The 11,678-nt window shown below is 51.6% G+C and overlaps 1 protein-coding gene across 1 annotated transcript; it reads right to left on the reverse strand.

The window, feature by feature from the left end:
• Nucleotides 1-8,491: 8,491 nt before the first annotated feature.
• Nucleotides 8,492-9,508, reverse strand: LOC135374351 (uncharacterized). The gene has a single exon (XM_064607343.1). It carries the CDS (start codon nucleotides 9,506-9,508, stop codon nucleotides 8,492-8,494), a length of 1,017 nt encoding a protein of 338 aa, XP_064463413.1.
• Between the last annotated feature and the right edge of the window lie 2,170 nt (nucleotides 9,509-11,678).

The raw sequence follows: 11,678 nt of genomic DNA on the forward strand, positions 1-11,678 counted from the left end.
GACGACTACGAAGCAACTGAGAGCGCGTGTAAGAAGCGCGTGTGTGTGAGCCTTTTGGGGGACTTTTCTATATATTTTTTTTTCCACCTTGCGCTCGTGTTGGGAGCGGACACGTTTTTGCTGTACCTCTGTATACTCGGACATGGTTGGAGCTGGTCGCTGAAATTAAACGTATTTGAAGTGGCAAGTACAGTTCCTTCATTCTCGGAGTGGATATTCCACAACATATTTCTGGTGCCGAAACCCGGGAACTGGCCTGGCTGTACAAGATATTGAACGTTTCGAAGACTGATCATGGACCGGCTTAAGCCTAAAAGAGCAGCACGGCGTGCACAAATTACTCGACTCGTGAACGAGGTCACGGATCTTCGGCAGGACGTCGGTGTCAGTAAGACGGTTTTGAATGGACTTCTAGCTCGCATAGAAGAAAGTTACAAGGAACTACAAGCGGTGAACGCAGAAATCGAGCCCTTCATAAAGGATGAGGATTTACCCGCGGAGTACGAAGCAGTATTCCGATATGAAGAGCAAACTGCTAATGCGACTGCGGAACTACGGACACGGCTGGCTGATTTTCAGCTTTTGGAACGGCACATGGCTTCTCCTCAGTCGGAGCCAGTGTCGCCTCGTACGCCACAGATCAACCAACAAGTCCAAGCGGGGATCAAGCTACCTAAGTTGCAGTTGACGACCTTCGCCGGTGAGCTCACAGAATGGCGACCATTTTGGGAGCAGTTCAAGACGGCAGTACATGAAAACCAGCGGCTGAATAAGACAGAGAAGTTCCAGTACCTAAACACGTCGTTGAAAGGACGAGCAGCTGATTCCCTTCGTGGACTGCAATCAACAGAGTCTTCCTACGACGACGCGATTGAGATACTATCGCAGCGTTTCGGAGACACCTCTCTTATACAACGGGAGTATCTCGCGAGGCTACGGGATTTACCAGCTGTGAAATCACAGAGAGACGTACATGGACTACGGTCTTTGTATGACCATTTACAAGCCAACATGCGAGGTCTCAAGGCGCTGGGAGTGTCAACAAGTAGTTACTCGTCGATGATGGTCGATATCCTTTTCTCAGCTATCCCTACAGAGATGGTGGTTGAGTACCACCGAATGCATCGACACAAGAGGACCCCCAGCGACGACGGGACCGCAGAGCACAGGGATAGGTCTACCAGGCCAGTTGCTCAAGATGACTGCGGCGTAGAGACTACAGATGAGTTGTCGAAGGTCCTCGACTTCATCAGAGCGGAATTAGATAGCCTAGAACGGTCTGGACTGCAATACAGTCAGAAGGCTTCAGGGGCCCAACATACTAACGGGGCGAGAAACAAACTTATTCCTACCGGAGCGGTTCTCCAAGCATGCGTTGAAGGAACTCCAAAGTGCGTGTTCTGTGCATCAACTGGCCACAGCACACTGGACTGCAATGCAGGACTATCGATCGCCGAAAAGATTAAAAAACTGTCAAAGGATATGCGCTGCTTTCGGTGTACGAAAAGAGGCCACCGGTCCAAGGACTGTCGTGTTAACGTTGTCTGTAAACATTGTGGAAACAGACACGCTTCCGTCGTCTGCGATCCCTCAAAGAGACCAGGTCCGACAAGTAGCAACGACACCGTGACCAACATAATGACCACCACCCAGCACAGGGACCAACGGGGACGTGCCGAGGTTCTTTTGCAGACCTTCAGACTATGGGCGTCATCTGACACCGCGTGTACCCAACTTCGTGGCATCATCGATGGAGGTAGTCAGCTGACCTTCATCCGTGACGACATTGCGCAGAAGCTGAAACTGAAAGTTGTAGGTGAGAGCAAGTTGCGGTTGAACACTTTTGCCAGTTCGTCTACCGCTAACAAGACCCACTTAGGGACGGTGGTTGAACTTCACCTGCGGAGTCAGTATCGTCCTGTGGACTATGTCATACGCGCAACCACTATTCCGTTCATTTGCAAGGATCTTGCTGAAATTCCAGCTAATCAGGAGTTCGTCGAAAGGCTTCGTCGACAAGGACACCAGATAGCCGACGACTCCTTGTTCCCCAATGTTCAGTGTGAAGCTGGCATTGGACTGCTAATAGGCAGTGACGAAATGTGGCAGCTCTTGACAGGAGAAGTGAAGAGGCATGCAGACGATGACAAGTTGGTAGCAATTGGAACAGTGTTCGGGTGGACGTTTCAAGGGCCTTCACAGGTCACACATGGCTATGCTGAAACTTCAGCAGCCACGACGATATGCGTCTTAAGAACAGGAGTTTGTGTGGATCCAGATGATGTGCTGGAGAAGTTCTGGAAGTTAGAAAGTATTGGAATCGCAGACGTAACGACAAACAACAACGAGCATGACACAGCGGTGCTTGAAGAATTTCAAAGAAACATTCGTTATGTGGACGGCCGGTACGAGGTGGCCCTACCCTGGAAGCCTCGTACAGAAGAATTGGAAGACAACTTCGAGGAAGCCAACCGGCGACTGCGAGGACTTACGAGACGGTTACTCCAAAATGACTGCTTGACGAAGTATGACGAGGTTATAAGGAGCTACCTTGAAAATGGGCACGCCGAGAAGGCCAACGAAGACACAGCCCTGACTGGTTTGCATTACTACATGCCTCACAGGGCAGTAGTACGTAGCGAATCCACGACAACGAAGATACGTGTGGTGTTTGACGCCTCATCACACGCATCTGGAGCTACGTCGCTGAATGACCACTTGGAGAAGGGGCCTAAGTTGGGAGCCGATTTGGTGCCTGTCCTGTTGCGTTTCAGACTACACAGAATAGCAATCACAGCGGATATCCGAAAGGCATTTCTGCAAATCGGCATTCGAGAGAAAGACAGAGATGCTCTCCGTTTCTTGTGGTTTAGCCATGCTCCAACATTGGACGATCCACAGCCTGAAGTGGAGTGTTGGAGAATGACGAGGGTGCCTTTCGGGACATCGGCGAGTCCTTTCCTGCTGACTGCAACTCTACAGCATCACCTGAGATCAGTAGAGGGGTCGAACAAAGATCTGGCCCAGGCACTAATAAATTCTTTCTATGTCGACGATCTGCTTGTGGGCGTAGCCAACGTTTTGGAAGGGAAACATCTGGTCCAAAAGGCGGAAGACATCTTTCAGAGGGCAGGAATGAAACTAAGCAAATGGGCGTCTAACTCTGCTGAGCTACAGACTATGTTCCTGCAGTCCGACACCGGCGGAGCTAGCGAAGGAAAATCATTCGTCGACACTGCACACACTAAGGTACTTGGGGTGATGTGGGACCGATCTAGTGACAGACTGAGCTTCTCAGCACAGCACCTGCTGGATGTCATTGCCGACATGAAAGACAGCAAGAGGTCCATACTGCAGGCTTCCGCCAGACTGTTCGATCCTCTGGGGTACCTGTCACCGTATACCATTCGAGTGAAGATGCTTTTCCAAGAACTCTGGAAGGCGAAGATAGATTGGGACTCCAAACTTCCAGAGGAGATATCGAAGACATGGAACCTCTGGCTTAAGGAGCTGCCCGACCTACATATGATCTCAGTGGAAAGATGTGTGCTTCCAACCGAAGGGTCTTTGTACACTTATGAAATGCACATCTTCACGGATGCTAGTCCGCAGGCATATGGAGCATGCGCCCTCCTACGGAGCACGAGTGAGATTGGAGAAACAAAGGTATCCCTGCTGTTTTCAAAGTCACGAGTGGCACCACTCCAGAAGATCACTTTGCCCAGGCTGGAACTAATGGGGGCCCTGATAGGAGTGCGAATAGCCAAGTTCCTGAGTCAAGCGCTGTCTTTGTCGAACCTTGAGACGACATTCTGGACCGACTCCACCATTACGCTAAGCTGGATCCGAGGTGACTCAACGAGGTGGAAACCCTTCGTGAGGAACAGAGTGGCAGAGATCCAGGCGAATAGCCGTCAGCAGCAGTGGAGGCATTGCCCAGGCTGCGATAACCCAGCGGACGCCTTAACAAGGGGACTCACCGTCAGGTCATTAAGTCAGAACACACAGTGGTTTGAAGGACCCGGGTGGCTTGCCCATCCACGCACAGTTTGGCCAAAGCCTTGCGGTGAAGAAGATGCGGACTTAGAGATCGTCGAGGAAGAAAAGCTGAGAGCCGCACTAGTGATTGCAGGTGATTTAAAGGGGCCTTCTCCTCTATTCGAGCTTTCTAAGTACAGCAGTTACAACCGCGTTGTGCGGGTTACCGCATGGATACGAAGATTTGTGTGGAATTGCCGCACTAATGTAAAAAACATAGGGGCGCTTACGGCATCTGAAGTGGCGGAGTCCGAGATGTTATGGGTGAGACATGTGCAACGTGAAGTCTACCCCGAAGAGACGTTCGCACTCAGTCGCAACGAGCAAATTGCCAAATCATCCAAGCTTCTGAGGCTGAATCCGTTTCTCGATGAAAATAGAGTGATGCGGCTTACGGGCAGACTACAGTGCTCGGACAACACTGAAGATATCAAGCATCCCATTCTGCTACCAAAGAAGCACACGCTATCCAAGCTGATTGTTCGGAATGCACATGAACTAACGCTACATGGAGGGGTACAACTGACATTGTCGACCTTGCGAGAGAAGTGGTGGATAGTCCAGGCCAGGCAGATTGTGAAGTCGATCATACACGACTGCACGGTGTGCGTAAGGTTTCGTGCTACTCGAATCACAGCGCCAACTGCGCCTTTGCCAGACGTTCGGACAAACCCGACTCACCCCTTTGAGACCACAGGTGTCGACTTTGCGGGACCGTTGTACATCAAAGCTAGTAAAGGTTACGAATCCTCCTCTAAGTCATATATCCTCCTCTTCACATGTGCCACGACGAGATCGATTCATCTCGAGTTAGTGACCGATACAACGGCGAAAGCGTTCCTCATGGCGTTCCGACGATTTATATCAAGAAGGGGAACTCCTTCTATCATATACAGCGACAATGCCCTTGCTTTCAAGAAGGCGTCGAGGGACATTCAAGACTTGTGGAGGATAATGCGTAGCACCGAATCACAAGACTTTATGTCTGCAAGACGTATTAACTGGAGGTTCATCGTAGAACGGGCTGCATGGTGGGGCGGAATGTGGGAACGACTGATACGGACGGTCAAGAGCTGCTTGCGGCGAATTCTGGGAAGACAGTGCCTCACATTCGAAGAGATGGAAACTCTTCTTCATGAAGTAGAGGCAGTTGTTAACTCCAGACCTCTCACCTTTCTTCATTCCACTCCCGACGAACCTGCCGCGCTGACTCCAGCTCATCTACTAATAGGCAGGACCTTAACGGCACTACCCGAGAAACCTTCGCATGAAGTTCAATCCTCGACAGCCCAGTCAAGCATCCGAAGATGGCGACACAAACAGAAAATTGCAGACATGTTTTGGAGAAGATGGAAGCAGGAGTATCTCCTCGAGCTCAGGTCAGCTCATCAAACAAACGCAACGGAGTGCTTCCCAAAGCTTTCGGAAGGGGACGTGGTTCTTCTTCACGACCATAAGACACCTCGACATATCTGGAAGCTGGCTAGAGTCAACGAAGTTCATCCCGGTCGAGATGGCAATGTACGCTCTTGTACAGTGGGGCTACCCAATGGGACTATAACTCGACGGCCTGTGCAGCTATTGTACCCGTTAGAAATGACTAGACATTGACTAACTCTATTTTGCGCGGGGGAGGATGTTGCAGCTTTCTTTGTGTGCATCGTAAGACGACTACGAAGCAACTGAGAGCGCGTGTAAGAAGCGCGTGTGTGTGAGCCTTTTGGGGGACTTTTCTATATATTTTTTTTTTCCACCTTGCGCTCGTGTTAGGAGCGGACACGTTTTTGCTGTACCTCTGTATACTCGGACATGGTTGGAGCTGGTCGCTGAAATTAAACGTATTTGAAGTGGCAAGTACAGTTCCTTCATTCTCGGAGTGGATATTCCACAACAGGGTTACTACGCCAAGTTCATAAAGAATTACGCAGATGAAGTAGAACCACTACGAGAGCTTCTACGGGGAGATGCACCGTTTCTCTGGACCGAGGAGAGGCAAATCGCCTTCAACAGGCTGAAGTCATTGCTTATGGAGTCAACCGCACTTGCACTTTTTCATCCCGATTTGCCTATTACAGTCTCCACGGATGCGTCTGCATACGGCCTGGGAGCTGTACTTCAACAGCAGCATGGCTCGTACCTGAAGACTGTAGCTTTCGCATCGAGAACATTATCAGCCGCTGAGCGACGCTACTCCGTTGGCGAAAGGGAAGCACTCGCCTGTGTCTGGGCCGTGGAGCACTCGCACGTTTACCTCTGGGGTCGCCGTTTCACACTACAGACCGATCATCAAGCGCTTCAAGTACTCCTGAGCAGGCAAGGTACGGGTCATCGTCCACTACGGATAACACGGTGGTGTATGAGGCTACTGGATTACACGTTCGACGTCGTTTACAAGAAAGGGAAACAAAATGTAATCGCAGACGCGCTTTCGCGCCTTCCTGCACCTTTTGCTGCTCCTTCCATTCAAGAGTCCCTTCAAGATGAAGACGAGATCATCTGCTGGATCGACAGCACTGGTTCCGGCATTCTGTCGAGACAAGAGCTCCAAGCTGAGAGTTATGCCGACCCGCTGCTAGCGCAGATCCTCAAGTTCATCCAACAAGGATGGCCAAGCAGGAATACAATGAGCCAGAATCTCTCTGCATTCGGGCAAGTCAAAGACGAACTGTCTGAAGTGGACGGTCTGCTGCTTAGGCAAGACCGGATAGTCGTACCACCATCCCTACGCCCCAAGGTGATCGCTTTAGCTCACGAATCGCACCTAGGAATCGTGCGCACGAAACAACGGATTCGACAATACTACTGGTGGCCTGCGATGGATGCCGATGTCGAGCGCTCCGTCCGAAATTGCTTGATCTGCCAGTCAGCAGATAAAAGCGCTAAGACATGTTCCGCACCACTTCAGCCAATTCCTTTTCTGGATGGACCTTGGGAGAAAATAGGCATCGACATCGTCGGCCCTGTACACCGTGCGCCACAGTCATCTAAGTTCATGATCAGTGTCATGGACTACTACAGTAAATGGCCTGAGGTCTCCTTCTGCAGCACAGTTACGTCCGCTACAGTAATCTCCTTCCTACGCACACTGTTCAGTCGAGAAGGATACCCCACAGAGGTTGTATCTGATCACGGGCCGCAATTTACTTCATCGGACTTTCAGGAGTTTCTCAACGACCGCGGTATTAAGCACACTTACTCGTCTATTTATCACCCCCAATCAAATGGTCTGATTGAACGTTTTAACCGTGTCCTTAAAAGTTTCATCCAAGTGGCCATCCTCGAAAAGCGAAGCCTCGAAGCAGCACTTACTGACTACTTGGGCGTGTACCGTGCAACACCTCACACTACAACTGGATACTCGCCGGCAGTTCTCTTACATGGACGTGCTCTACGAACGAGACTGAACGTCGTCGGTCTGCCAATTCCAGACTTTCATGTAGATCCAGTCGTGGCTTTGCAGAATCTACGGGAGAAAATACTCAAGAAGCAGTTGGCGACCAAGAAGTATGTCGACAACAAACGCGCCGCTCACGTAGTTACTCTAAAAGTTGGGGACTTCGTCCGCGTAAAACAACCAACACACGTCACGAAGGGTGACAGATTATTCTCCACACCAAGGATGATTGTTGCAAGCCAAGGAAACAGTTCTTTCTTGCTGGATGATGGCAAGGTCTGGAACGCAAGTAGACTCTCCAAAGTATCTGAAGAAGCGTCTCACAAGTATCGCAAGAATATCCACCATCAGGATGAAGTTCACTGGTCGTCGATCGACCCTCCACAGTTATCTACGTTGCCTGTGAGCAACGATCGTAAAGCATCTACCGTCGACCCTCCACTTGAGCCTGTTACTTCAACCTCGACGCAGGAGCCTCAAGCAAAACGGCAAGAACCTTTACGCAGGGGTAGCCGTGAAAGACGACCACCGCAATGGTTCCGATACTGACAAGACTGGTTTCGGTTTTTTTCTACAATATTATTTTCCTGGGGGGAGGAAATGTGGTGTCGCCACATGTTTGTCATGTTAATCCTCATCGTCATTAGTATCCAACCACCTGTATATATGCATCGACATCATTGTAATAAAGGCTGTTCATCTTCTACACTACACGCATGGGCGCCAGTCTCCCGTCTTCTTCGGCACCATATGCAATGCAGATGACCAGTCGCTGGAGGAAGGCCGTGCGACGCCCATCGCGAGCATGTGATCGAATTCGCTACGTGCGATCTTGAGCTTTTCTGGGGCCAGTCGACGAGGGCGGGCGAAAACAGGGGCTCCCGTCGTATTGATGTAATGCACGACGTCGTGGGCCACAGGTTGCGACCAGTCGGGTGGCTGTGTAAGGGAAGGGAATTGCTTCAATATCGCTGCATATGGGGAGAGCAGAGCGGAGATGGTTGTGCCTGCGGCAGGCGAGGCGTCGGTAACCGTGAATGCCTGGACGGACAGCTGGGTTCAAGAGTCGACTAGGCGCTTGCGGCCTACGTGAACCAGTAGACGAAAATGACGCAAGAAGTCGGCGCCCAAGATAGGTCTGTCCACGGCGGCGACTAAAAACAGCCAGGGAAACGATCGGCGAAGCCCGAGGTCGATGGTAAGGGACTGTTGTCGATAGACGGGGATGCCGGTATTATTCACAGCGGTTAGATGGAACATGGCTGTACGGCGGCGATCGGCAGCCGCAGCTGGTAGAATACTGACTTCTGCGCCGGCATCTACAAGAAAACGGGTCCCGGATGCCTTGTCCGTTACGAAGTAGAGTCGGCTGCTGTCAGGAGTGGAGGCGGACGCAGCCGTTACCGGCCTCCGGGAAGGTTTCCCTGCCAGCTGCACGGGAGTACCAGCCAGAAACGGGAGTATACAGTGCTGCGCTTGAACGCCATACCGCCTGTGGCAGCGACAATAACCTGTACGGTCTCCTGGAGGTGCCTCGCGAGAACGCTGAGGGGAGCGCCGTAGGCTGGGTGAACGACGTCGAGATGGATCGCGACCTCGGGGTCGGGGATTTCGAGGGACGAGTGCTGACGCCACGATCGTGGACAGACGCTCAAAGCTTTCAAGCAATTGTCCAAGAGTGTTGGGAGCAGGCATCTGTGGAAGAGGGGCGGTGCAGACGGGAAGGGCAGGAGGCGGGGTCACGGTAGGAATCGCCGAAACGACGGGAGTAGGTGACGATACCTCCATAATTTTGTCTGCGTGCGCTGCTAAATCTTGGAGTGGTAGAGTGGCAGCCGTGGCGAGGATCATTTGCACGCTGGAGGGTAACCGTTGAAGGAATAATTCCTTAAGGAGAGCAGGGTCGAACGGAGAGGCTCGCCCGCCAAGAAGATTCTGCATGTCACGCAGCAGTTGGCTAGGGCGCCTGTCTCCCAACTCTTCTGCAGTAAGCAGCTGCTGCAGTCTTTGGCGCTCAGACGCTGTTGTACCTGTTGTCTTGGGCGGTTCCGGCTTGTGGAGCCCCAGAGGTTGCATGCGTGGGGGAAGACGTAGGCTGGTCCATACTCGGAACGTCCGGGTCACCAATGTAGCAGACAGCGAGTCGGAAACCAAGATGTTTATTTGGAGCCGTCGGGCTACCAACTGGAGAATACCGGCACGGAGGCCGGGTGTTAAATTAGGGTGAGCTAGAAATTCCGCGCGCAGGGAGGCCGGCGCAATGGCGCTGCGGCCGCTACAAACGGATCGTTTTGGTGATTCAGTCGGACAGTTCACTTCTTCGCTGGGGAGCGGTATGCAGAGGTCTTCATGTGGGACACCTATGGTCGCTCCAAGATTGCAGGCTTCACATAAACGAGCTGGAGCTCAAGGCGGCACTCCTAGCCCTCCAAACATTTGCGAAAGATTTGAGGCAGGGTTGCATGCTGATTTTAGATGGACAACACAGTCGCGATAGCAGCGATCAACAAGCTAGGAAGCGCACGCTCCGCAACCTTGTCTTCCTTAGCACTCCAAATGTGGTCATGGTGCTTCAGAAAGGGGTTAACAGTCAGAGCGGGACACATCCCAGGGAAACTGAATGGCCAGGAAGATTGGGCATCGAGGGTGGATCACGACAGCAGTAGCTGGAAACTCGATCCAACCGAGTTCGACAAGAGAAGTTGCTTTGGGGCCCGTTTCAGATGGACCTATTTGCAGACTCCACAAATTTCCAAATCCCAGCTTTCTACAGTTGGAAGCCGGACCCTCTGTCTGAAGGGGTGGATGCCTTCACCAAGGATTGGACCAACGGCATCAACTATGCTTTCCCCCCCTTTTGTCTAGTGGGCCTCCAGAAGCTGAGACAAGCCAGGACGACGCTGGCCCTAATTGCACCAGTCTGGCCTGCACAGACCTGGTACCCAGCTCTGCTTCAGGCTCTCGTAGACAATCCCAGGCTGATTCCACACCACCCGCAGCTTCTTCTCAACAATGCCCAACTTGGTCACCCCTAAGTTTTGAGCGGTGGACTCCGCTTGTCAGCGTGGAAAGTCTCCAGCAACCCCAATCTTCGCAGTCGCTTTCACCTCACACTGCCACTCTCATCAATGCAGCATGGCGCCAGGGCACCAGAGCGGTTCATGCTGGCGAAGACGGTGTAACTGGTCCAGTGCAGAACAGGTTGATCCACTTCACCCAACTGTGTCCCCTTCACCCTTCTGTGTGAACTTCACCTTCAGGGGCTTTCTTATCGTTCAATTGGGTGTTATCGATCTGCCATCTCCCAGTCGGTCCCCCTACTTAACGGTGTGAGCTTGGGAGAGCACCCGCTCAAGTCTCGCCTCCTTAGAGGCATTTTCAACTCTGCACCCCCAAAGCGGAGGTCCATGCCATTATGGCAAGTGAGCCAGGTAACCACGTACTTGAGCGGTTTAGGACCCAACTCCTCCGTAACTCTTGTATCCCTGACCTATAAGCTCTGTATGCTCTTGGCTTTGGTACAGGCAGGTCGCTGTGCCGACCTTTCCCTGTTATCGATGCGTGCTTTAGCAAAGACCCCTGTGGTGTGGCACTTACAACTGTTAGGACACCGTAAGACCTCTCGACCTGGTCACTACCCCAATTCTATGTTCGTTCCTAGTTTTCCGCATGGTGAGGAGCATTGCCTTCTCAAGTGCCTCGAGGAATACCTTAGTCGTACAGTCCCGCTTCGTCATGGCACAGAGCACATATTCCTTACCACACGCAAGCCATTTGCTCGTGGCACCAGGGACACAATTAGCCACTGTATTAAGCGTACGTTAGTTTCAGCTGGAGTGGATATGAATAATTTTACAACACACTCTACTAGAGCAGCAGCTGCCACCACTGCTCTAGCAAGAGGGGTTTCGTTGCCAGATATCTTGAAAGTAGCTGATTGGTCATCAGAATCTACTTTTAACCGTTTCTACTACCGGCCAGCAACCGCTCTATCCTTTGGGATGCAGGTCCTACGCTAGGCTTTGAACATGCAATGGTTAACCATGATAGTAAGTGCTGGAATGACTGAAGTGTAATTACCAGTTTTAACGAATGGTACTTACCTGAAGTTAAAGCGGGAATTATACGAAGTAAATGGAAGCACTTACTATCATTGTGCTCCTACCCAACCCTCCTTGCTATCCTAACGTCTCTGGCTAATTCCAGCGAATTTCGACCAAGCAAGGAACCTGACCATCTCCAATTT

This window comes from Ornithodoros turicata, unplaced genomic scaffold (genome assembly GCF_037126465.1).
Source record: "Ornithodoros turicata isolate Travis unplaced genomic scaffold, ASM3712646v1 Chromosome54, whole genome shotgun sequence".
Classification (NCBI taxonomy): Eukaryota; Metazoa; Arthropoda; class Arachnida; order Ixodida; family Argasidae; genus Ornithodoros; species Ornithodoros turicata.